Source organism: Microtus pennsylvanicus, chromosome 13, assembly GCF_037038515.1.
Source record: "Microtus pennsylvanicus isolate mMicPen1 chromosome 13, mMicPen1.hap1, whole genome shotgun sequence".
In the NCBI taxonomy this organism is placed as follows: Eukaryota; Metazoa; Chordata; class Mammalia; order Rodentia; family Cricetidae; genus Microtus; species Microtus pennsylvanicus.
The window spans coordinates 76996355-77022814 of record NC_134591.1 but is presented as its reverse complement, the minus strand read 5'-3'; the positions used below and the strand labels follow the sequence as shown (position 1 = coordinate 77022814).

General features: G+C 47.3%; 1 protein-coding gene across 5 annotated transcripts in view; it reads left to right on the top strand.

Moving 5' to 3' along the window:
* The window catches only part of Ube4b (ubiquitination factor E4B), a 106651-nt gene that overhangs the window by 18663 nt on the left and 61528 nt on the right, over window positions 1–26460 (top strand). Inside the window, exons 2-8 of one of the 5 annotated variants that reach the window (XM_075946609.1) lie at window positions 4361–4547; window positions 16917–17052; window positions 18805–18892; window positions 20156–20300; window positions 23206–23434; window positions 23891–24035; window positions 24180–24772. In XM_075946609.1, coding sequence (XP_075802724.1) covers window positions 4361–4547; window positions 16917–17052; window positions 18805–18892; window positions 20156–20300; window positions 23206–23434; window positions 23891–24035; window positions 24180–24772 — 1523 coding nt within the window. Of the gene's footprint in view, window positions 1–4360; window positions 4548–16916; window positions 17053–18804; window positions 18893–20155; window positions 20301–23205; window positions 23435–23890; window positions 24773–25414; window positions 25559–26460 lie in introns of all 5 variants that reach the window. The other 4 variants (XM_075946608.1, XM_075946606.1, XM_075946607.1 and 1 more) reach the window with 4 other exon arrangements.

Below are 26460 nucleotides of genomic sequence, written 5' to 3'. Positions count from 1 at the left end.
CCCTCAAATCAAATGTTGATGAATATCTTGGAAAATCCCCCACCTTTTGGGTCTTTTGGGGGATAGGGTCCCATGTAACCCAGACCGCTCCTGAATGACCTGTGTAGCCACTGATGACCTTGAATTACGGGTCTCCCATCTCCCAGATGTCGAGATTTGGGATTCCAAGGACGAACACTGTACTAAGTATTAAGCCTTTATTATATATTTCTTTGTGCTGTACTGAGTATTTTTTTTTTTTTTTTGAGACTAGGTTTCTCTGAGTAGACCTGGCTGTCCTGGTACTCTCTCTGTAGACCAGGCTGACTTTGACTTTGAACTCACAGAGATCCACCTGCCTCTGCCTCCTGAATGCTGGAATTAAAGGCTGCACCACCATTGCCCAACCTTTATAGGTTTATTTTATGTGCATAAGGATATTTTTAACTTAAATTTTGTTTCATGTACATGGGTATTTTGCCTGCTTGTATGTCTGTGTACCACTTGGCATGCCTGGAGCCTGCTGAGGCCGGAAGAGGGTGTCAGTTCCTGTGGACCTTGATTTGCAGGCTCTATAAACTCTTGTCAGCCATTCAGGTTTTCTTCAGTCTGTCCTAGTTCAGCTGACTTTATATCTCTTTATTTGAGAAAATAAATCAAATAACACATTTAAAAATTGTAAGGAAGTGGATGGTGATGATACACGCCTTTAATTCCAGCACTGGGGAGGCAGAGCAGGCGGATCTGAGTCTGAGGTCAGCCTGATCTACAGTGAGTTCCAGGATGGGCAGGGCAAGAATCCCTGTCTTGAAAAATCCATAACCAAAACAAACCTAAGCAAAATCCAAAAGCCCTGTAAAGAACAGCATTAAAAGTAACTCTATGGAGATATGCAAGTTTTGAGCTTGTGTCCTTTGGGCTATACAATGGCTCAGTGGGTGAAGGTGTCATGTGGATGCTGGCAGTCGAGCGTGCATCCTCTACTCGAGCAACAGATGCTCTTAACCGCTGAGCCACCTCCAGCTCGCTTGATTTTTTTCTTTTTAATGGCCTTAATCTTTTTTTAGAAATCACGCTTTCCTTAGTCCCAGTTTTAAACATGCTCCCTTCTGGGCAAAATACAAGATTTTCAGATCTTTCTACTTCGTTTTTTAAAGCCCCAGTTCTCACTGAACTTGTGGAGAAGCAGCCAGCAATCGTCTTGTCACAGCCTGGGTGCTGGCCTGCCCGGAAGCCCCTGCACCATGTTAGTAGTTGTCCTCCCTTCATTTAGAGTTTTAATAGTCTCCCTATGTATCTCAGGCTGACCACAGAAATGCTCTGCCTCAGGCTCCAAGAGATGGCATTGCAGGCATGCACCTCAGCCTCCGGCTGACCTGAGTTTCTTGCAGATACTTCATACCGTAGTTTAATTCAAACTCCTCCAGTACCCTTCCCTCGTGCGTGCATGCGTGCGTGTATGCATATGTGTGTTGAAGCCTGTAGAAGCAAAAGGTTAAGATCGATTTAGTTAATTTTGTTTATGGCTCTGTATTATTATTATTATTATTATTATTATTATTATTATTATTATTTTGAGCCAATTTCACATTGAACCTGGAGCTTGCCATTTTGGTTGGCCAGAGAAACTCTGGAAACTACCTTTCTCCAGCTTCCCACTGCTGGGATGGATAGAGATACAAGCTGCTATGACCGTTTGGGCTCCAACAGTTATTCCCCACGTTCCCACGACCTGGCACTGCAGGTACACGCCTCCTGCCTGGCTGTCTTGCTTGCTTGAAGAAATCTCTTGTATTTTCAGTTTACAGAGTTTTATCTTCATGTAAATAGCCAGGCCTGAAATCTATACTTTCTGGTACTTCTTACCTCACTTCCAAAGAATGACCAAGTTCTGTTGTTGTGCTCATTAAAAAATGTCTCTGAACTTGTCCTTTCTCTTCTATGTCCTCATTGCCAGGGTGGTGTTTGTGCCACCTTGGTGCTGTGGTGCCGAGTGGTCGTCTGTCCCAGTTACTCCCTTGCATGCACACTTCTTTAGTCTTTTCCTTGCCTTCCTGAGCAAGTCCAGACCTCAGGGTGGTAAGCGATTTTTGTCTCAGCCTGCCTGCCCTGGCTGTGGCTCAGCTCATCTGGACACACTTGCCTTTGTTGGGGAAGCAGTGTGGGTTCCTGCAGACCCACCTGCCTCTGACAGTGCGTCTCCCTCCTTCACCCTGACTGCTTTCTGGGTCTTGGATAAAGATACCCAAGTCAGATGTAAGCATAGCTCAGGCTCTTGAATGTGCTAGCTGTTCACAGTTGTCCCCGGGAGGGGTTAAATACGACTTTAGTCCTCAGTGTAAGAGAGCCCAGTAGTGAAGAAGGCAGATGCTGCTGTCCGCACACTGCCACGCTCTCCGGGGGATGGAGACCACGGGAAGACAGCACAGCCTCCTGAATTTAACAAGCCATGGGATTTTGTTCAGGGATTCATGAGTCCTCTTCTGAGATTTGGAACGGAAAGATGCCTGAGTCACAGCATCAGAAAGAAAGCTGAGTCATGCTCTGAACGCAGGCCCTCATGCTTGGTCAAGCAAGAACTTTCTCAATTGTGCTGTCTCTCTAGCTCAGTGGTTCACAGGGTTGCAACCTCCTTGAGAGTAGTGCAAGCCTTCCACAGGGTGGCATATCAGAGATATACATTACAATTCATAGCAGGCGCCAAATTACAGCAATGCAGTATCAACGAAAATAGTTTGATGGTTGGGGGTCACCACAACATGAGGAACTGAGTTAAAGGGCTGCAGCATTAGGAAGGCTGGGAACCACTGTTGGAATTCTCCTGATCTTGTTCTCAGATGATTTAATCCAGTCAAGTAAACCTAAACTGGCTACTATGTGAGCCGCTCAGGTTTAGGGTGAAGGGAGGGGCTGGTTTGTCTGCAGCACAGGCAGCAGGAGAAGCTGCTTCGCTTTGGGCAGAGGACTCAGGACATTTCCTTGGTCTGAGTACCGTGTGAGAGTGACACACACACATCCTAGGTTCAAGTGAGTTTGTCCTTGTTACCATTTGCGGTAGTTGAGGCTTTTTATCTTCCCTATTCCTGGTAGGAGTGTACCAGGGTCTGGCTTCTTTCTGTGATGCCAGCAGTTGTACTGGTGCATAGCCCGGGTGAGGGATGGTGGTAGTGGGTGTTGGGGGGGGTGGTTTGTGACCCTCTCGCCTAGTTGTCAGTCACCGAAATGGGAAGCATGGCTGTGATCCGCTCTGTATTTTCAGTCCTTGGTAGCTGGAGTGCTTGGGGAAGAAGGGCAGACTATATTTTCTTTTTCATCATATGAAAAACAGCAAGAAAAGCAGCCTAAATATTTTGCTCTTGAAGCATATAATAAAATTTATGTCTTTTGTTTCTCCTTTTGGATGAAGTTGACTTTTATTTTAATTCTTTTAGATTTATTTTTATTTTGTGTATGTGTCTTATATCTTTTTGTTTGTTTGTTTTTTGTTTTTTGAGGCAAAGTTTCTCTGTAGCTTTGGAGCCTGTCCTGGAACTCGCTCTGTAGACCAGGCTGTGGGCTTTCCTCACTGAGCCTTGTCTTGGCTGCCCAAGCTTGAACCCACGTGAAGCCAGACGCAGTAGTGTGTGCTTTATTCCCGGTGCTTGTGAGGGCTGCAGTAAAGAAACTGCCTGGAGGAGCACTCTATTAGGGGAAGATTTTTTGTGCTTAAGAGAGAAAATAGCCAGGGCATCTGGAGGAGTGCCGAGTGGAGAAGAAAGCAGCATGGACATGGGCAGGCTAGAAATGTGGGAGAGCGGGGTGGGGTGGGAGACAGCAAGAGACCGGGCATAGCCAGAGTAGCAAGAGAGTGTGGGGCGGACAGATCATACAGATTACATGAGGCCGAGTAGCTGGAGGGGAGGGACTCCTTTTGGGGATAGAAAACCCGTCTCATCAGTTCCTCAGGAGCGCTGACTTTTATCTGACCACCAGAAATCCTGTAGGTCAGTGTGAGTTTATTTCTAGACATGCAGGGGTGCGAAGTGGGGGGTGAAGGGTTGCAGTGGCTGAGACTTCACAGATTCCCTGGAGGAAGGGAGGGCAGCTAGCATGCCCAGTGCAGCGGGGAACAGCAAGACCCAGGTTATACTAGGAGAAGGTGAGGGCTTGGGATTGTCCTTGGACTTTTCACGTTCAGACTCACCTGCACAGCAAACACAAACCAAAACCTAGAGTACTGGCTTTGCCTCCTGACTTTTCTCAGTATATTGGTTTCGAGGACTGTTGGGCTGCTCAGCCTGGGAATGGTTGTTGATGTCTTTAGTACATGGATGTCATTGTTCTTACAATGTTTGTTTTCTGCTTTTAGTTACAGAATGTCCTCTCTCTTTCCCTTTTGTAGATTCGCCGGAGGCGCCTGGCACGACTTGCTGGTGGACAGACCTCCCAACCGAGCACCCCGCTTACGTCTCCCCAGAGGGAGAACCCTCCAGGACCTCCAATACCCGCATCAGCCCCAGGCCCTTCCCAGAGTCTTGGTCTCAATGTCCACAACATGACCCCAGCTACCTCCCCCATAGGTGCAGCAGGTGAGCCTCAGCCTCCGACCTGGAAGCAGTTGTACCTCTGATGTCATCATCCCAATGTTACCACACAAATTAAAACAATCAGTGGCCTAAAGGTCACTGCTGCGTATTTCACTGTTTCAGTTCATTTTGATAGTGACCGGAGAAGATTTGCAAACTCATTCCTCTCCCAACCCCCTCCCAGCTCTACCAGCAGGCTTAGGTCTGGTCTTTGGAGCTGGCCAAGACTGAATTTGACTCTGCTGGTTTTGTGAATTTGGTTGATGTGTCTCTCCTCCACCCCATTCCTTCTCTAATAGCATGTGCTTTACCCCCGTCCTCTGTCATCTCTTACTGTACTCTAGGGGCTGGGGAGAGAGCTTGGTGGGTGATTCCTGCATACGTGTGAGGACCCACATTCTTATTCTCTGGACCCCTTTAAAAACTGGTTCAGAGATTCATGTCTGTAACCCTAACACTGAGTAGGCAAGGACTTTTAAGACTCATGGCCAGCCAGTCTAGTCAATAGGTAAATTCTAGGTTCAGTGGGAGGCCCTGTCTCAAAAAAATAAGAGGAAGACAGCCATCATCACCTTTGGGTTCTTTTTGAGACAGGGTGTTTCTGTGTAACCCTGGCTGTCCTGGAACTCACTCTGTAGACCAGGCTGGCCTCAAACTCAAAGAGATCCGCCTGTGTCCTGCCTCCTAAGTGCTGGAATTAAAGGTGAGCGCCACCACCAACTTTTGACTCATGCTCGTGGGCACGTGCATGCACTCAGAAACAAACAAAAAAATTGTTTGCAAATGCAAGATTGAAATAATGGTCAAATAGCGACGCTCTTGTCTTTGGGCTGCGTTGGCACAGACTTTTCCTCTAAATTACAGCGGTTGCCAGACGTGCTGTGGATGGCGGAGCACTTGCCAGCATGTGTGAGGCCCAGACGTGCTGTGGATGGCGGAGCACTTGCCAGCATGTGTGAGGCCCAGACGTGCTGTGGATGGCGGAGCACTTGCCAGCATGTGAGAGGCCCAGGGTTCAGTCCCCAGCTCTACAGGAATCAGCTCCACCTGTATATTTGTAGCCGTCTTCTGGGGAGCTGCTTAACTCTGGTACAAGTTCTTTAAAACAAATGAGCTCCTAGGCGGGCAATGTTCAGGGTCTTTTCCTTCTTAGGAAAAGATATCTACTCACGTGTGCCTGAATGTATTTTCTCACATGACGCTTCGATAAACATGGTAATCTTATAGTTTTTGCAGTTACGGAGAAGACGCAAAGGTGCTATGCAAGCTGTGTGTGTCGTTTATAATAATCTGATCTCCAGCTCTGTGAGCTCTGCCGTAGCCATCCAGACAGCCCCCTTTCTCTTGAAACCTAAGAGCATTTGCAGTTTCTGTTGCCTTGGGTCCTTAACCCTCAGTGGCGGCTTCTCGGTGGGGATAAACTGTCCATCATTCTTGTAGTGATAACAGGAAGAACACCTGTGTGAGCGCGTGGGCTGAGTAGCTGTGGCAGTTTGCAGATAAGCATTCAGGATTCCAGGACTAAGTTGTCTTTTCCTTGGGAAATGTGCTCACAACTGTCCTGCCTCCTTGCTGTGTCGGGCCATCCCTGCGGTTCTGGAATTTGTTTTTCTTGCTAGGTTGTAGCACAGTTGTGGTTACATCCGTTTCCCACCTGCTGTCTGCCCCTGCCCTGGAGCAAGGCTGGAGAAGAGCTCACACAGCCACGTGGTCTGGCCATCTCATTTAGAATCCATGATCACAAGTTTAAGTAGACCCAACATGTCCAGGCAGCTATGCCATGTTTCCCTGTTTACTTTTCCACTCTGCTACCGAGTGTGCAACACCTCATTCTCCATGCACACTCTCAGTGTGTGGAGGAAACACACGTGCAGAAGGGAGCCTGTATAAGCTTCATCATGGCTTCCATCTGGCTCCCTATTCTTGGTAGGACACACTATGCTGCCTCATCAATGCCTGTACTTGTGATACCATGTCCTATCACCGCACAAAGCTTCGCTTCTCGTGGCTCCTTTTCCTTCTAGTCTGGGGAGGTTTTGTACCCCAGGTGAGCGTTCGCTAGCTGTGCCAAGACATCGCAAGCATGTGCACAGTGCGGTGCTTCTCCCTTCGACACCGGTTAAATGGAGCTCGTTTCTCCCATTTCTCTGCAGCTCCCACACATCTCCAGTCTTCTGGAGCAAGTCCCCTGGTCCTCCATCTTTTGCTCTTGCACCCTGTGCAGACCTGAATGAGTGTGTCCTGAATGAGTGTGTGGCGGGAGCTCTGCTGAGTCTGTTTATCTCTGTCAGCCTCACTTGGTGGCTTCACCCTCTCTGATTTGAAACACCCTTAGCTTTCAGAAGACGATCTTGTCCTGGTCCCCATCCTCTCTCTTCTTTTTCAGTTCCTTGCAGGATTCCTTTCTCTCCCCTGATGTCTGCCAGCAGAATGCCAGGGTTCACTGTTTAAACTCTTGGTCTCTTTATCTGTGCTTATTCATTTAATTGATCTCATCTTGTTTCTTGCCTTTAATTATTCCTTCCAATTTGATAACTTCTTAGTTTACATTTCCAGCTCTGACCTGTGTCTTGAACTTTAGACGCTAGTGACTTCACTTTCATGTCTAACTGGCATCTCTTCGTTCAAACGTTAGAAGTGATGTCTGTGTGTTTGCATGTGTGCATGTACAGGTATATGTGCACATGCCTGTTCCTGTGTGTGGAGGCCAGAAATGGATGTCAGCTGTCCCACCTTATTTTATGAGAACTTACTGAACCAGAGCTTGTGAATTTGTCTAAACTGCCTGGCCAGCGAGACCCCGAGGTCCTCCTCCGCTCTGGAATTGCGGCTGTGCACTGCTACCCCTCGCTTTATGTGGGTCCTGGAGATCCGAACTCAGGTTCTCCTGCATGCATGGCAAGCACTCCCAGCTCTTGAGCGTCGAGTTTAGGGGTGCTGAGATGACTTAGCAGGTAATGTGCTTGCTAAGCAGACTCGATGACCTGAGATCAAACTCCAGAACCCATAGAAAATTGGAAGGAAAGAACTGGCTCCACAGGGTGACCCTTTGACCTCCCTACACATACTGTGGTGTGCATGAGTCACTCCCTCCCCCATCATAATAAAATCAAGTTTTGATATTTCCTCATATCTTACCCCAGACCTAGAAAATCAAAATTAGGCCTGGCAAGACAGCTCAGCAAGTAAAGGTGCTTGCTGCCAATCCTGACAGCCTGAACTCAGTCCCCCGGACCTACAACACACACACACACACACACACACACACACACACACACACACACACACACACACACTAGCAGCCACCCCCCCCTCCGCAAATAAATGAAGGTGATTCTTAAAAAGAAGAAATAAAACCCAAACCAATCAAAGAAAATGTCTTTAATGTCCTTTTCTCAGGAAAACTCTTTGGCCGCTATCTGAAATCGCACACATTCTAATGTAGCACTATTCCTCTCTGCTCTGGCCTCCAGTCTGCTTGTCCACCTTGAGTTTTCTTGTTTTGATTTTGAGACGTAGTATTGTCGTATAACACAGGCTGTCTTCAATCTTGAGATCCACCTGCTTTTACCTCCTTAATGCTGGCTTTCCATGCCCACAGGACCATGTCTGGCTGTGTGCCCTGTCTCGTCTGCCTCCTCTGATGGTGTAGAAACTCCCTGGGTCAGGAAGTTGTGCTCGTTTTTGCTCACTTTTGTATCCCCAGTGCTTCACCAGAGCCTGGCATAGAATTTAAGATGGGGTAAATTAGTGAATGAATCACCAAGAGGAAATGACCAAACAACATGGGCTTATGTAGCTTAAAGAAATTCCCAGGGCTGGAGAGATGGCTCAGTGGTTTAGAGCATTGCCTGCTCTTCCAAAGGTCCTGAGTTCAATTCCCAGCAACCACATGGTGGCTCACAACCATCGGTAAAGAGGTCTGGCGCCCTCTTCTGGCCTGCAGGCATACACACAGACAGAATATTGTATACATAATAAATAAATAAATATTTAAAAAAAAAAAGAAATTCCCAGAAATTATGACAGTTGTCATTTTAAAAATGAAGAGTTGCCAAGTATGGTATGCCTTTAAACCCAGTACTTGGAAAAAGGGGCGGGTATATCTCTAAGAATTCATGGCTAGCCTGGTCTATATAATGAGTTCCAGGCCAACCAAGGCCATATAGTGAAACCCTGTCTCAAATATAAATAATTTAAAATAAAGAAAAGCTGACTGGTTGTAGTGGTGCATGCCTTTAATACCCATACTCAAACACACTCACCCTATACACATATACCCATACTCACAATCACCCTGTACACACGCACCCATACTCACACACATTCACCCTATACATACATACCCACACTCGCACACACACTCATCCTATACACATATGCCCCTGCTTGCACACACACACCCTGTACACACACACACACTCACCCTATACACATATACCCCTGCTTGCACACACACCCTATACACACATACATACACACACACACTCACCCTATACACACATACACACCCTATACACACACACCCTATACACACACACTCACCCTATACACATATACCCATACTTGTACACACACACCCCCTACACACACACAAGTGAATAAACAGATAAAATTTTAAGAATGAAAATGAAAAATTGGAAGATGCTAAGGCAGGAGGATCGTGAATTCACAGCCACTCTGGACGGTATGTTGAGACCATCTCAGAAAGAAGAGGGAAGTTGCCCTGTGGAAGTGATTGCTTGTGTGTATTCCCTGCCAACCTGAAAACTGGTTTAGAGCCAGAGTTCTGGTATATAGCTGTGAAGGAGAGATTTGCATTTCAGAATGAAGAAATGTTTTCCCCTTCAGCTAAGTCTGTAGGTCTGTGAGAGAGCACTTCCTAGCATGCGCTCGATCCTGCATTCCAGCAGCCCAGACACAAAGCGTGTCCACAGAAAGCTCCATTAGTGTTAGCCAGCTCACTGTGGCTGTAAACAAGAAGTGTTCACACCCTTGCTTCCTCCTTTTCTCTGCTGCTTATTTATTTACTTAAGATTTGGTTTATTGAGAATGGGTTTCACTGTGTAGTCCTGGGTAGCCTAGAACTTGAAGAGTAGACCAGGCTGGCCTTGAATGTATGGAGACCCTCCTGCCTCTATCTCCTGAGTGCTAGGATTAAAAGTGTGGTTGCGCCACCACACCTGACAAGATTATTTTATTTTAAATCATGTATGTATGTATGTGTGTATGTGTGTGTGTGTGTGTGTCTGTGTGTGAATATGTGCACTTGTGTGCAAGTGCCCACAGAGGCCAGAAGAGGGCATTGGGTCCATTGGTGCTGGACTTACAGGTGGTTGTGAGCTTCCTGACGTGGGGGCTGGGCTAGACCAGGACCTCTACAAGAGCAGCAAGTGTTCCTAACTGCTGAGCAGTCCCTCCAGCCCTTTGTTGGTCACGTCGTTTTGCCCCAAGCCTCATCCCAGCACATTCTCCTGAGTCACATCGGGGCCTGGGGAGAACAATGGTTTGGTTGGCAGTGTTAGAATCAAAGTAAGAGAAGAGTTTTACGCAGATCCCTCCTTTCCCTGAAGCCGGTGAGTCTGCCTCGCTGTTTCTCCTAAAGAGAATTTATATCTGTACTATGCATTTCCTTCTAAAATTAAAGAAACCAGACAAAATACTTGAGATGGATATGGAAATATAGCCAGGGCCTGTGAACCCCTCTGTGGAGGCCCTAATACTCCACCTGTGTTTCCCCACCACCACCACCACCATGGGTCTTAAGTTCTGACCTTGTACACCATTCCCAGACACCTCTTAAGTTTTTCACTGAACTGCACTTTGAATCTAAGGATGGAGAGAAAAGAAAGCTCTCTAAGGAAGCGATGAATTTAGTTGGAAATGAGCAGAGGGTTGTTTGGGGCTGTGTGTTCTCTAGGGATCCCGGCCATGTGTGGGGAGGCGAAGGCAGGCAGTTTCACAGGTAAAGTGGGGAAGGTTATGTAAGTTGTTTGGCATTATCATTGGCCACATGAATCAATAATAGGGAGGCCTTGGTCCAAGGTTGACTGGGGGAGTTGCTAGGCAACTGTCCTCATGGAAAGGTTGCCATGGCCTTTCAGCAAGGCCATGATTTTCTGAGAGTCTTTTACTGGCTTTTGTTAGGTGTGAGAGTGTAGGAGCGCCTTGCTTCGCTCATGCTGTTCTGGCTTCGCCTTGGTCTGGGTTTGACAAGAAAGACTGAGTTACACGACACAGCTTTTGAGTCTCTTAAGGCCTGGTGTGTATTTGCTAGACTTCCACTGCCAGTGATTGCTGATTGTGCGCTTGTGTGGAGGCCAAAGGTCAGTCTGAGGTGTCATTCCTCAGGTGCCACCCCCAAAGCCGCTGATTCGGACTGTATGTGGTGTTAAGTCTGCCCTGGGCCTGGGGATGTAGCTGTGTGAAAGAACACCTGCCTAGGATGTGCAAGGCCCTAGTGTCAGTCACGCATGCTACCTTGTTTTTGTTTATTTGTTCTTTATAATTAGTTTTATTTATTTGTTTATTACCTGCCGATCCCAGTTCCCCCTCCCTCCTCTCCTCCTGTTCCGTATGCTTATTTTAAGAGAGAGTCTCGTTGTGTAGCTCTGGCTGATGGAATTAAAGGCTTATGCCACCATACCCAGTCACAAAACTACCTAAAAATAAAATAAAATAAAATAAAATAAAGGGCTGGAGAAATGACTCAGAGGTTAAGAGCACTCGCTGTTCTTCTTGGGGTCCTGAGTTCAATTCCCAGCAACCACATGGTGACTCACATATAGTGAGAACTGGTGCCCTCTTCTGACATGCAGGCAAACATGCAGACAGAACACTGTTTATGTAATAAATAAATAAATTTAAAAAATAAAATAAAAGAACATTATTAACTTTGAAAGTGGGATAATCCTTGTATATTCGCTTCAGGCATCATCTCACTCCCCGGAATTCTCTTGTTAGGCTTTATCTGATGCTTTGGTGTGTCTAGGTGTTGCTAGGGACGTGCCAAATGCTGTAACGTCAGTCGTGCAGCCCCCACCTAGTATTTATTTCAGTCTTGCCACACCTTAGAGAACAAGGCTGTGAACAGGAGAAGTCAGAGCAGAGTCCTAGGGCAGTAGTGACTGGTGCTGGGCGTAGAAGGTCACGTTGTGCATTTGGAGAATTTAACTAAGTGGAAGCTGTTCTTTCGCAGTGCGTTGCCTTTGCCTAAGAGTGGCACCAGGAGCGCCAGCAGAGTGGTAATCTTTTCTTCTGTTACCATTTGCTTATAGTAATATCCTTTTTCCTCTTATACTTGGTTCAGGCTTGGGATAAGGAAAGTTTTGCGTGTGGTCTAGAAGCTGACTTGCAGGTGGGCATGCAACCAGTGGAACAGGCCTTGGGTTCCATTTGCTAAGGTAGAAACAGTCAAAATAAACAAATAAATACAAACAAACAGCAGGGCATGGTTTTATGCCTGTAAACCCAAGGCTTGGGAAGCAGAGGCAGGAAGATCTCAAGTCTGTGACCAGTGGAGGCTACATAATGGATCTGTCTGAGGAGGTGGAATAAATAAAAGCAAATCTGGCTAGAGGCAGAGACAGGCCAGAGCCCCTAGGCTGAGGGATGCAGAGGAACAGAGACCCTGGAGGCTCCTCCTCTTGGCTGGAGTGTTTCATTTTAGCATGCAGTTGTGTTTTCCTGGGGCCACATTAATCCCCTTGTGAATCCAGAGCAGGTGTCGTCAGTGTCTGCTGGTGACAGGCATGTCTACGCCAGTTGTCTCCATAGTCCTGCCATCCCAGCTGTGACAGCCTTTGCAGCCTGATCTGGCGCCAGCTGTGCACGGTACTGCTGGCATTCCTTTACCCTGTTTGCAGGTATTGTGAAGGCAGAGGAGCAATACTGAACACAAGAGCTCCTGGAAATGTGTCCTTTTTGTGTGCATGCACACACAATTGTACACACAAACACCAGAAGACAGCAAAGAAAGGGGCAGAGATTTTCCTCCTTTATCCCCATCATTACACAGATAATAAACTGTGACACTAACTTAAATGACAGATTACAGAGGTCATGGAAACCTGCTTGATGCCGCTTCTATAAAGTTAGAAATAGCTCTCAAATTCCATGTGCGTGTGCTTGCATGCGCGCGTGTGTGTGTGTGTGGCAGTAGGAGGTTAACCTCAGATGTCATTCCTTAGGAACCTTCTTCCTTTTGTTTTGAGACAGGCTTTCGTAGACAAGACCTAAAACTCTGCCAAGCGGCTGGCTAGCTTCCAGAGAGCCACCTGACTCTTGAGTTCCTGCTTTCCCTCCACGAGCTCACAAGTGAACATTGTGCCCAACCTTTTCTTCTTAAAGCATAGACCCTGGGGATTTGAACTCAGCAAGTGCTTTACTGTTTGAGCCATGTTCTCAGCCCCTTTCTTTTAGATTTTTTAAAAATATTTATTTATTTATTACGAATACAATATTCTGTTTGTGTGTATGCTAGAAGACCAGAAGAGGGCACCAGGCCCCATTACAGATGGTTGTGAGCCACCATGTGGTTGCTGGGAATTGCCTGGAAGAGCAGGCAGTGCTCTTAACCTCTGAGTCATCTCTCCAGCCCTCTTTTGGATTTTTAAGAGTCTTGTTACGTATAGGTTAATCTCAAACTCCAGACACTTGGCTCTGCCTCCTGAGTGCTAGGATTACAGCAGGTACCCCCATCATGGCTTCAGAGAGCGTGATTTTACCTATAGAAGAGGGTGAATGCAGGGTTGGATGAGCTCTTTAAAATCAGCCCACATCCCTGTCTTTTATAAAAATATTCTAGTTTACGCCCGGCGGTGGTGGCGCATGCCTTTAATCCCAGCACTTGGGAGGCAGAGGCAGGTGTATCTTTGTGAGTTCGAGGCCAGCCTGGTCTACAAGAGCTAGTTCCAGGACAGGAACCAAAAGCTACGGAGAAACCCTATCTCGAAAAATAAAAAAATATTCTAGTTTATGCGTGGGGTGCTTTATTTGCGTGCATGTCTATGTACCTCGTGGATGCCTGGTGCCTGTGAGTCCAGAAGAGGGTACCACGTCCCCTGGAACTGGAGTTGGAGTTAGTTGTGAGCTGCCATGTGGGTGCTGGAAATCAAATCCTGGCCCTCAGGAAGTGCCCTTAACCACTGAGCCATCTTTCCAGCCCCTCCCCTGTTTTCTAAACTCCACCCCCCTTTTTGGGTAGATTTTTCAAGACAGGGTTTCTTTGTGTGTCCCTAGCTGTCCTGGAACTTGCTGTGCAGACCAGGCTGGCCTTGAACTCAGAGATTCGCCTGCCTCTGCCTCCCAAATCTCTAATTTCTTTTTTCTTGTTTGTTTTTAAAGGTTTTGGGTTCCTTTTGTCAGTTCTTTGCATTTATTCATTCATTTATTCGTGTGTATGTGTGTGCCTGAGCGTATGTGTGTTTACTTGCCATGCCGCATGTCTCCAGTTGGAAAGCAACATTTTACTTCTATTCCTTTTGAGGAATGTTGTTGCCATGTTGGGTCTTCAGGTCAGGCTTGGCAGCAAGGGTCTTTTCCCCCTGAGCCATCTCACTGGCCCTGGGGTGCTTTGAATATTATAATTCATTTTTTTTCCCTCAGCAAGCCTCTGTATGTGAGAGACAGGCAGACAGGCATACAGACAGAGACAGGGTGAAAGGATGACCGGAACAAGTTGAGCAGTAACGAGTCCTAAGTGGGCATTTGGTGTGGTTTGTATCTGAGCGGGCCTATTGCTGAGGAGCTGTGCTGATAGGGGAGGAAGGACTCAGTGAATCCCATCTTAGTTCCTTCAGCGTCTGCCTTTCCCAGGGTGTGAAGTGCCTTCCACAGCCCTCCCCAGCCAGAGCCTGCCAAGAGCCGAGCCCCCTTGCATGTGTGTATAATCCATGTGTATTAAAAGCAAACATGGCTTTCTGTTTCGTTTGCTTCATGTGCCCTCACTTTTAAAAGATTCGTTTTGTAAGTTGATAGGTGAAGGTTGTTAATGTGCACGATGAAGTTATGCCTGGGCTTTCACCTTAGTATCTGGCCTTTGGAAGATGGGAGGTGGAATAAAAAAGTCTTAATCTCAGAGGTCACTTCCTCCACTCTGATTTCTCTAGCAGGAAGTGGAAGAGGGTGATAAAAGCACAGGGAGGTTTCAGGAGAAAGTGACATTTTGTTTTTGCTTTCGTGTGTTTTAGTCATGATATTTTATATTCTAAGTAAAACTGAAGGAGCCACCAAACTTTGTAAAATTTTAAAACAAGTAGATCATTGTGATGTTTAGAGATGGCTATGTGATCGATTGTGGGGCAGGTGATCTATTGTGGGGAGAACTGAGGTGTGAGGCCATGTGATGGATTGTGGGGAGAACCCAGGTTGTGAGGCCATGTGATGGATTGTGGGGAGAACCCTGGTGTGAGCGCATGTGATGGATTGTGGGGAGAACCTGGGTGTGAGCGCATGTGATGGATTGTGGGGAGAACCGAGGTGTGAGGCCATGTGATGGATTGTGGGGAGAACCCTGGTGTGAGCGCATGTGATGGATTGTGGGGAGAACCCTGGTGTGAGCGCATGTGATGGATTGTGGGGAGAACCCGGGTGTGAGCGCATGTGATGGATTGTGGGGAGAACCCTGGTGTGAGCGCATGTGATGGATTGTGGGGAGAACCCTGGTGTGAGCGCATGTGATGGATTGTGGGGAGAACCCTGGTGTGAGCGCATGTGATGGATTGTGGGGAGAACCCGGGTGTGAGCGCATGTGATGGATTGTGGGGAGAACCCGGGTGTGAGCGCATGTGATGGATTGTGGGGAGAACCCGGGTGTGAGGCCATGTGATGGATTGTGGGGAGAACCCTGGTGTGAGCGCATGTGATGGATTGTGGGGAGAACTGGGGTGTAAAGATCTTTGAAGGGCAGGACAAAGTTGTAGGGATAAGTCCCGCCCCTTGGGGGGCGTGTTCGCCTCGGGCTAATGTCTGCCTATAAATTTGGCAAGCGTGCTCCCAGCCGTAGCTTCTGCTTTCCTGGTCTCCGCAGGAATGGTGGTTCTGTAAGTCTGTTTCGACATTAAAGCTATATATATTGTTACAATCTGTCTGCATTTGTTTACGCCGCTACATTTTGGCGCCCAACATGGGGCTCGAACCCACGACCCTGGGATTAAGAGTCTCATGCTCTACCGACTGAGCTAGCCGGGCGGCTGGGGTGTTGGGGACGCAGCCCCGCCACCCTTATTAATACACAAAGTGAATTCAGATGATTCTTACAAAAACACTACAGATATGCTGTACTTTCAGTACGTCATGGTGCTTTCTTCCTATTATGTATAGTCTGTTATATATAGTACACGGTCCTAAATAAAGTTTTTATGTTGTGTATACCCAAGTCAAGGCCAGAGTCAACTCTTGAGTGCCTTTGTTCTACCCCCCGCCCAGACAGGGTTTCTCTGTGTATCCTTAAATGTTCTAGAACTCACTCTGTAGACCAATCTGTCCTAGGACTCACAGAGATCCGCCTGCCTCTGCCCCCCTAGTGCTGGGATTAAAGGTGTGTGTCCTCACACCTGGCTAAGGTGATTTTTAAAGTTCTGTAACAAACCATTTTTAAGACATCCATGAGTAAAGTTCTCTGAGAAGTAGTCTGCCCCTCTGCCCTGATGCCAGCTTTATGTCACCGTGAGTAAGCTCTGTGGGAACAAGGACGGTGTCACTTTTTTATTTTCTCCAATATATTCCATTTTCAAATGGACGAATCTGTACGAAAGGGGACGGTGAAGTTCTGCTGTATTTTCAACATGTTTGAGAGTCTCAGTTTTGCGGCAAAGTCAAAAGACCAGCCACAGACACCTCCCCTCCCACCATCTGGATTGTGCATGCACATTTGTTGCTGGCTCCTCTGCATGTCTGCCAGTTCAGTAATGCATCTTATTTCCAGTGCATTTCAGGATTTTTCTCTACTGTTGGGTTGGTGAGGCGGCTAACTGGGTGAGACACCTGCCTTCAATCCATGGAACTCACGTGGTGGAAAGGGAGAACTGAGTCCTGTCCTTTGTCCTCTGACATCCACAGGTGGCACACAGAGGTGTACACACCTCTCTCTCTGTCTCTCTCTCACACTCATAAAATGTACTAAAGCAAAATGAAAGACAACTCGCTGTTTTGTCAGTTTGTGTCCAGGGCCACAGTTAGAACGTCAGAGTCATTTCAAGCACCACGTGTAGCGCCATGACTGACTGTACGTGATGCTGCGTGACGACAATCATGATCTCTCGCTGACACTCCCGGGGTTGGCTGACTACCAAGCGTGTGTTGCTGTTGCCTTTCCTCTTGAGCTTGCATTGTGTCACGTGGGCCTTTCTGTGTCTCGCCTCTCGTGTGTAGGAGTTGCCCATCGGAGCCAGAGCAGCGAAGGAGTCAGCTCTCTGAGCAGCTCACCGTCCAACAGCCTTGAGACGCAGTCTCAGTCCCTCTCCCGTTCCCAGAGCATGGATATCGACGGCGTCTCCTGTGAGAAAAGGTAACTTGATACCATCTGTTCTCACTGCTTCCCCAGGAGGAAGGGAAATCTGAACTCTAGTCTTTAGCCTAGTAGTCTGAAGTGACAACCCAGAGACCCCATGTCATTACCAAACTGAATCCAATTTTCATTCCTAGGTTGAGAAGTTTTTCTGTTCTGAATGAAATAGTCTTTATACGGTTGCCTGAATCAAGTGTCTTTATGAGTTAGAGAGGTGGCTCAGTAGTTATAATCAAGTACCACCTCTCCACAGAGTTTAGTGTTCAGATGCTTTTTATGAGACATAAGGTATGGATGATTAAACAAAATGACCTCACGATAAACATGTGATACATGTGACTAGATCTCAGCGTGTAAATGATAATACCAGTGTGTGCAACAGTAGTGAGACAGAGAAATCAGAAAGGTTAAATGGCTCTAAAATATTCAGCAGCCATAGCAGGTAAGCCAGAAAGGCTGCTATTAGACCAAGTGCCCTTAGATTCTTGTGTTTAGTGTCTCCCTCTGTAGCCCTACCATGTAGTACCAGAGTTGACCCTTCTTTCCACATTTTATGCCCTGGGCTTCCTTAATGTCACTCCTCTTGGGCTTTGGGGCCACTGCTGAGTAAAGGAAGAGTGACCTGAGGACTAGCATGGCGACACCAGGTTTGGTAACCAAGCTGCCAAATAAAGTGAGAGCTAGCATCGATTTTGTGACCAAGGGAGGACTTCGGCCTGGGCAGAGTGCAGCAAGGTGCAGGATTTCGCCACGCTACTCAGCAGCATGCACTTTAGATTCATGAATTGCTTACCTCCAAAACTTCTAGTTTCAGTATTGGCTGAAGGAGGCAAAGGTAAACCGTGGGCTGTTGTGTGTCCTGTAACCCAGCTTCATGACCAGAAGGAAGCTTTCTGTGAAGAGTTTACCTGCAACCATGGCAGCTCCAAGTGTGCACACGCTTAGTAATATAATATCAGCATGCCGTAAAGCGAATGCTGACAGGGTGTCGAGAAGCCATCACCATATGTAAAACCATCCTCAGGGGCTTCAGACGTGCCTTTTTTAGCCAGAAATAGATCAAGGAGAGGATGAACATGAGGAAGCATACATTAAGCAGTGCAGTCAGTGATCTAATTGAAAAATAGAGGGCTCTATGTGCTCATCGGGTGGAAAGGTACGAGAGTCAGACACATAAGGGCCATGTGTTTTGACTTGTATATTAAGCCAGAAAATTAGCATAGAACTTAATAAAATACCCTAATACGTTTTCCGCCAAAGAGAAATCATAGTGGAAATTTGTATGGATCTAGAATTAGAGCAAGGCGTGATGGGACCAAAGCAAGACCTGTTTTGGTTGGTGAGACAGAGTGGCTGGCTGTGGAATAGAAATGAGTACCCCAAATGCCACATATTTGTGAGAATGAGACAAATGACAGAGCATCGTTCTTGTCGGGGTCGAAGGGATGATTTAGTACCTGGTGCTGGACAGTCAGTGCAAATAACTCTGCTTGCAGCATGCATTGTTTAAAAATAGCACATCCTGAAAATCCATCCTGCTGATAGCTTAGATTTTGAAAGTGATCTCAAGGAAATGATACCTTGGGAGAATGAGTCCAGCACGTAAGAAGACAGGATGCTTCCATGCCAGTACATGAGGGGCTCTTAGATTTTCAGAAGGGAGCCAGTGTTATTCTGCTTTCCTGATAAATGCAGGTTGACGCTGGGAGTTTTAAAAAAGATGAAAGCCTTGTTTGTCTTTTGTACTTGAAGCATGTCCCAGGTGGATGTGGATTCGGGAATTGAAAACATGGAAGTGGACGAGAATGACCGCCGGGAGAAAAGGAGCCTGAGCGAAAAGGTTGGTGGGGAGGAGGACGGCGCTCTGTTCCCTTCTGGCAGCTGCGGTCTGCTGGGTGGTTCCCGTTCCCCACAGTTCTCACTATGTAGTCCAGGCTTCCTGGGAAGTGTCAGTCAACCTGTCTTTGGGTTGGGTCCCTGTGTTTTCGTTTTGTTTGTTTGTTTGGTTTGGGTTTTTTTTTTGAGACAGAATCTTGCTATACATCCCTGGCTGGCCTGGGCTGTTCACAGATCTGTCTGGCTGTTTGTTCATTGCAGGGAGTAAAGATGTGTGCCACCATGACTGACTAGGTCTGTGCTTTTCCTCAGTGAAATTTAATTTTTGTGGGTCTTTACTAAGGCAGTAGATCATTTTATCTTTGGCTGTATTCTGAAGTAATTAAAGCAAGGACATGTAAAATCTACCAGCAAGTGCAGACTTGGTGAGGCCTTTCTGTCTGTTTTATCTGAGCTCTGATCTCTGGACTGGGTGACGGGTTTGGGTGTGGATGTGGGTATAGGTGCCATGCGGGTTTGGGTGTCATGTGTGGTATAGGCCAGTACACCACATTCCATTCAAGAAGTTCACAGAACTACTTTGGTGACCTTGTGATGGTTCTTAGACAATAGCTTCCTTGTGGTGTGGCCTCTGTTTGTGAAGTTCCTCAAGTTTCTCATATGTAATAGTGCTTCTGTCATGAAAGGCTGTAAAATTCCTCAGAGGAAAGTGTTCATGACCCGGGGATGTAGCCTGGTTCTGCAGCGCTCACTCAGCAGGTAGATGACGTGGGCACACTTTGTGCCTCTTCTTCTTGGTTACTCCTGACAATGCCTCCGCTCTCTCATCAGTGATGGCATCAGCTTAATGAGAACTTGACTTTGTAACTTACTCCCCCAGCCCACAGAAGCCCATGCGTACCTCTGGATGACTTGAAACTTGCTTTGTGTTTGTAGAGATCCATTTGCCTCTGCTTCCCAGCTCGTACCACCTGCCCGGCTGAACGGTTTTATGCATCTAAAAATATCCCTGTTAATAACCCTGTTAATAAATGAATAAAAAGCCGGGTGGTGGTGGCACACACCTTTAATCCCAGCACTTAGGAGGCAGAGGCAGGCGGATCTCTGTGAGTTCGAGACCAGCCTGGTCTACAGAGCTAGTTCCAGGACAGGCTCCAAAAACCACAGAGAAACCCTGTCTCAAAAAGCCAAAAAAAGAATAAAAATGGAATCAAATGTTTTTACTCCTGTCTCCTACTGTACATTAACACTCAGATCTTCCCACTAGGAGCCTTCGTCAGGTCCTGAAGTGTCCGAAGAGCAGGCCTTACAGCTGGTCTGTAAGATCTTCCGCGTCTCCTGGAAGGACCGGGACAGAGATGTCATCTTCCTTTCTTCTCTTTCTGCGCAGTTTAAACAGAACCCAAAAGAAGGTGGGTTCTTTGTCTGGCTTTTTTTTTAGACCCCCTCCCCCCCAGCACCTATGTATAGAATGTGAGACTGTGGGTCTTTGTCCCCATGGTACAGAACCACACTTTTTATTATGGGGCTGCTTCTGATGGAGACACACCTGTGTGCTCACTTTCTTCCCTTTCCACTGATCTGATTGCTACATGGTTTTTTTTTTGTTTTGTTTTGTTTTTGAGATTTTTAAAATGGGTATTTATGTCTGCATTCATTTGCTTGTGCATATTATGCATGAATGTATGGTCAGGTGCCTCTGGAGGCCAGAGTAGAGCGTCAGATCCATCCCCTGGATTTGGAGTTACAGATTGTTGGGGGCACGTGTGTGAGCACGAGGAACTGAAGTTGGTTCCTCTGGAAGAGCGGCAAACTAACTGCCGAGCCATCTCTCCACCTCCAATATATATAAATAAACGGATGGTTTCCACTGTCTCTGGCGAGGTTTTTGCCTTATGGTGGAATACTCTCTGAGAGGGCATTAGTCCCTGTAAAGTAGCATGCTTGCTGGCCCCGGGACTCGAGACAACCACCTGTTGTATCTGTAGCCTGCTGACTTCAGCCACAGTTGAGGAGATCTCGTCCCTTACTGCAGGTCCATTGTCACTGTAGGCTCAGTGTTTACCAAGCCATGTGTAGATAGTCAGTCCAAATCTTTTTATTAAATTACTTAGCAAAATGGAATATAATTACGTTTTGCTGTCTCCCTAGATTCTATTTTAAGAGATTAGCTGTGCTGAACTATACTAAGGCTATTTTGCAGGCCTTGTGGCGCAATGTAACCATTTGCAGTAGAGGAAGAGTAGGGCTGCATTGCTGGGTACAGCTGTCTGGGTCGTGGGATCTTTCGCCTTTTGCCCATTGATGTCTATCCCCAATCTTCAGGAAGGCGTTTGTATAAGGAGTGCTAAAGAGATATGTTTTCAGTGCGCAGTCACTGTTATCATGGTTACAGTTCCCTTTCCACCCGGCCTGCCTTCTTCAGGGCAGTGGAAGTCCTGTGTTCCTGGAAGGTCAGGGGTTTCTGATGTTAGTGTCTTAGTAACTGGCTGGGAAGAGCCAAGCGACTGTAGGTTTTAAAGACTTGCCACACAATGCTCTCACTCTTAACTCCAAGGTTCTCATGATTCCCTTGTACACATCAACCATGATTTTTAATGATCTAACTAGGAGCCGGGCAGTGGTGGCACACGCCTTTAATCCCAGCACTCGGGAGGCAGAGGCAGGTGGATCTCTGTGAGTTAGAGACCAGCCTGGTCTACAGAGCTAGTTCCAGGACAGGCTCCAAAGCCACAGAGAAACCCTGTCTCGAAAAACCAAAAAAAAAAAAAAAAAAGATCTAACTAGGTGAAACTGATACGGATCAGGGCTTTGGTTATTGGTATCTAGGATATATCTAAAGATCAACAGCAAATCAACCAGGAGCTGCAAAGAACAAGAAAGAAGCTAGGCTGGAATCTGCTCCAGGAACCAGGTGGTGACTGAATATGGAGCCCTTCATAGAACCTTTGGAGCTTGGACTTTCTGGGAAGTGTATGTTGGCCGAGAACCACTAACCTTGCTGTGTTTGTCATAGTATGGCATGGGCAACTCTAGTAGGGACCGGTTCCTTTCTACAGTAAACAGTCATCTGTGGCAGCTCTCTGGCTGCACTCTAACTTAGTTTAAATAAAATTTAATTTTAGATTAGTTTTATATTTACAAAAAAATTGAGGAAAATAGGAAGAACTTCTGCATAACCTTTACTCAGTTTGCTCTAATATTACCTCTGTACAGCTGTGGCTGCTCAGCTTCCTCGGATGTCATCTCTATACAGCTGTGGTTGCTCTGCTTCCTCTAATGCTTCCTCTATACAGCTGTGGTCTCTCAGCTTCCTCTGATGCTTCCTCTATACAGCTGTGGTCTCTCAGCTTCCTCTGATGCTTCCTCTATACAGCTGTGGTTGCTCAGCTTCCTCTAATGCTTCCTCTATACAGCTGTGGTCTCTCAGTTTCCTCTGATGTTTCCTCTATACAGCTGTGGTCTCTCAGTTTCCTCTGATGCTTCCTCTATACAGCTGTGATCTCTCAGCTTCCTCTAATGCTTCCTCTATACAGCTGTGGTCTCTCAGCTTCCTCTGATGCTTCCTCTATACAATTGTGGTCTCTCAGCTTCCTCTGATGTTTCCTTTGTACAGCTGTAGTTGCTCAGCTTCCTCTGATGATTCCTCTATACAACTGTGGTCTCTCAGTTTCCTCTGATGTTTCCTCTATACAGCTGTGGTCGCACAGTTTCCCCTAATGTTGCCTCTTACACAGTTGTGGTATGTTTGCCCAAACTTGTAAATGACTATGGGGTGAACCAGTGAGATGGCTCAATGGGTAGAGATGCCTGCCCCTAGGCATAATGGCCTGAGTGCTGTCCCCAGAACCTACACGGTGGATGGAAAGATATCCTGAAAGTTGTCCTCTGATCCCTACATGGGCATGTGTGTGCACATATATACACACAGAGAAAAATGTACAATAATATTTAGAAGAAAAAGAAGGGCTAGAGAGATGGCTGAGCGGTCAAGAGCACTGATGCTCATTAGGGCCCAGGTTCAATTCCCAGCACTCACATGGCCGCTCACAACTGTCTGTAACTCCAGGATCCAACACTCTCACACAGATATGCATACAGCCAAAACACCAGTAAAATAAAAATAAATTAAAAAAAGAAAAAGAAATCACTGGAAAGAACACTGGACCTCTTTTTGGGTTTCAGCTAGTATCCTTTTAGTGTTGAGAACCCAGTACCGCACAGCGCACAGCGTCACTCTGGTTCTGTTTGGCTTATTGAGGACCGTGGAAATGACAACCCGTGAATAACCTGCTTTTTGCTCTGCCTTCCCAACAGTGTTCTCTGATTTTAAGGATCTGATTGGCCAGATTTTAATGGAAGTGCTGATGATGTCCACTCAGACACGAGATGAAAATCCGTTTGCCAGTCTGACAGCCACATCTCAGCCTATTGCCACGGCAGCTCGGTCACCTGACAGAAATCTCATGCTGAACACTGGCTCCAATCCAGGAACAAGCCCCATGTTCTGCAGCCTGGGCTCCTTCGGCGCCAGCTCGTTGTCTAGGTCAGTGTGATTCTCTTGCACATCTCACTGGCAGTGAAAACAGCTGTGGAGAATGTTGAGGCGAGCTGTTCCACAGTGTTGATGTGTGTGTCGTTGATGTTACAGTGTCTTTAACATGCGGGGAGAGAGGGGGACAGGGTGGCTGTGGCCATGCAGGTGGTGCTACCCTTCTTTGATTGAATTTCTTAGCCTTCTGTGGTTGGTTAGGTTGTTGGTAGGTTAAATTTTAGACACACATGGCTCTGTGTGCTCATTATTCTTTGGAAGGGATCATTGGCACCTCCACATGAATGTAGCAATTAGTGTCTGGTCATTTTTGAAATGCTTATCTACTTAAACTTTTAGAATTTATAATATGATTGTATTATCCTTTAAAAGCTGACGTTATCCATTCTTAGTTATCTCAAGTGTTTCTTTGATTTTTCTCTTCTTTCCTCCCTTTTCCAACTAATTTAGCCTCTATGAAACTAGCCCTGCTCCTGCTGCCAGTTTCTGGAGCTTTGCACCAGGGCTGAGTCCATCCTTGGCCTCACCTTCCCGTGCAGCCCCCCAGGTTGCTGTGCCTCCTGCATCCCCGAGTCCTCACAGTGCAGCCCCCCAGGTTGCTGTGCCTCCTGCATCCCCGAGTCCTCACAATGCAGCCCGCCAGGTGGCTGTGCCTCCTGCATCCCCGAGTCCTCACAGTGCAGCCCGCCAGGTGGCTGTGCCTCCTGCATCCCTCAGCCCTCACAGTGCAGCCCCCCAGGTTGCTGTGCCTCCTGCATCCCCGAGTCCTCACAGTGCAGCCCCCCAGGTTGCTGTGCCTCCTGCATCCCCGAGTCCTCACAGTGCAGCCCCCCAGGTTGCTGTGCCTCCCGCATCTCCGAGTCCTCACAATGCAGCCCCCCAGGTTGCTGTGCCTCCCGCATCCCCGAGTCCTCACAATGCAGCCCGCCAGGTGGCTGTGCCTCCCGCATCCCCGAGTCCTCACAATGCAGCCCGCCAGGTGGCTGTGCCTCCCGCATCCCCAAATCCTCACAGGGCAGCCCGCCGGGTGGCTGTGCCTCCCACATCCCTCAGTCCTCACAGTGCAGCTTCTGGAACTGTGGCTGGAAGCCAAGCCTCATCCCCAAGGTATCGACCCTACACTCTCATGCACCCATGGGGGTCTTCACCTTGCCCCACCCCACGACCCTCCATTCAGGCTAACTCCCCAGGCTTCCCTGCCCGCCCAAGTAGTCCCCGAGCAGTACCTGTCAGCTCCTCCAGACAGAGACCCCGCAGCAGGGGCCCCGCCTTCCCACCCGGCTCGCCCAGTGCTGCCAGCAGACGTCCCTCCTCCCTGCGGACCTCTCCTAGGTATTTATTTGCAGGAGAGCTGTGTGTGTGTTTGCAGTGCAGGGAAAGAAATTAACATGGTTTGGAAAGAACTGCTGTGTGGAACTGACCTCAGTTGAATTCTGGGAGTCATTGGGTTATTAACCTGTGTCGCTTGCTAGCTCTCTGGTGGCCATGTGCCCTGCCTCCATGACTCTCCCAGGCTTTGGTCCACGAGAAAGTGAAGATTGCAGTGTTGTACGCTCCTTTCTTCCTGTCCGTCTCATCCTGTCGTCTGCACAAAAACCAAAGAGTTGCATTTTTTTGCGACCTAGCTCATGTGTTTCTCATTAAAAATGAATCTCAGAGACTGTGGTCAGTGTTGTATTTGAGAACTGGGGCTCACAGGGTGACGTTTTGGACTGGGCAGTGTCTGCTCTTTCTGTTAGCCATGCCTTATGCCTTGATGTCTGATTGCATGTAATTCCAGTCTCTCAGAAAGCAGCAGCAGCAGCACCCTTGAGTCCGGTGGCCCCCTTTCTCAAATGTAATTCAGGGGACCGTGTTTTTGCATGTCAGTACAGCTTAGGTGTGAGACTGACTCCAGACGACAGCACCGCAGCAGCGTCTTTCCCTCTCACTTCCTTTCTTCCCTGATGCCCTTTTCTGCTCTTGTTGTGGTAGTATGTACGACAGTCCTTTCTCCTTCCTCTTCCTCGCACTTTCTGGGGACAGTAGTGATGAAGAAGATGATGATGAAGAAGAAGATAATGATGATGATGATGATGAAGGTGGTGGTGATTTTTCTTGTGTCCAGTTTGGGTCCAGGTATCAGAAGAATGGAGTCTTACCCCCTGCATGTGCTCTAGGCGCTCAGGAACTAACGTTAGCAAGCCAGGCTTTGGGCTCTGCTTTGAATCCAGACACGGTAGTTGTCACTGAGGGAGGTCAGCAATGTGCACTGAAGTGTGAGGACCTTACACTGGGACGAAGGGACACATAGGACAGTTGTTGCCCATTGAACTGGTAAGAAAACATAGCTGAATCATTTGTCAAAAACCTGAAAGAAGATGGACTACCACTCAGCCTCAAGATCACCCACCTTTAGGAAGGAAATGAGGGGCCCTCCAGTTACCTGTTATGAGTTCGGTTGCTTAGATTGCAGGTATTAGGGAATAGCCCTGTAGCTTGGCTGTGTGTCCATCCCTTCCACATGAGGCTCCGTCTGGGCAATCTGATGAATGTGTGGGCTTATGTTGTCCAGGGTAACTAGGATTCTCTCTTACATCTGACCTTGCATCTCCTTGAGCATCTCCTGTGTCTCAGTGAAGCAGGTCCCGTTTGTTTCAGGACACTGAGTGTTCCTCCTGAAAACTGAGTTAAAAACTCTGGATTTCTAGGTGTTTGAGCCCAAAAATATAACGACCTTTTGTTTCTACGTCGCCTTCACAGTTTTGTTCTCCAGCTGAAATCCCCTCTGGACCCCGTTTGTGTTCACGCCCATCGTTGTTCACAGATAGCTTCGGGCTCTAAATGGAGGCTGCAGTAGGAGCTGGGTAGACTTGATTGAGTTCGACTGCTCATGGAGAGGGAGAAGAATGTTGACGTGGGGATGAGTAATGATTCCAAAGGTTGTTGTTTGTATTAGGTTAAAAATTTTATTACCATTTCCCATGTTAATATTCCTAAAGGGAACCTGTGTGGCTCACTGTTCACACAGTAGACATCCA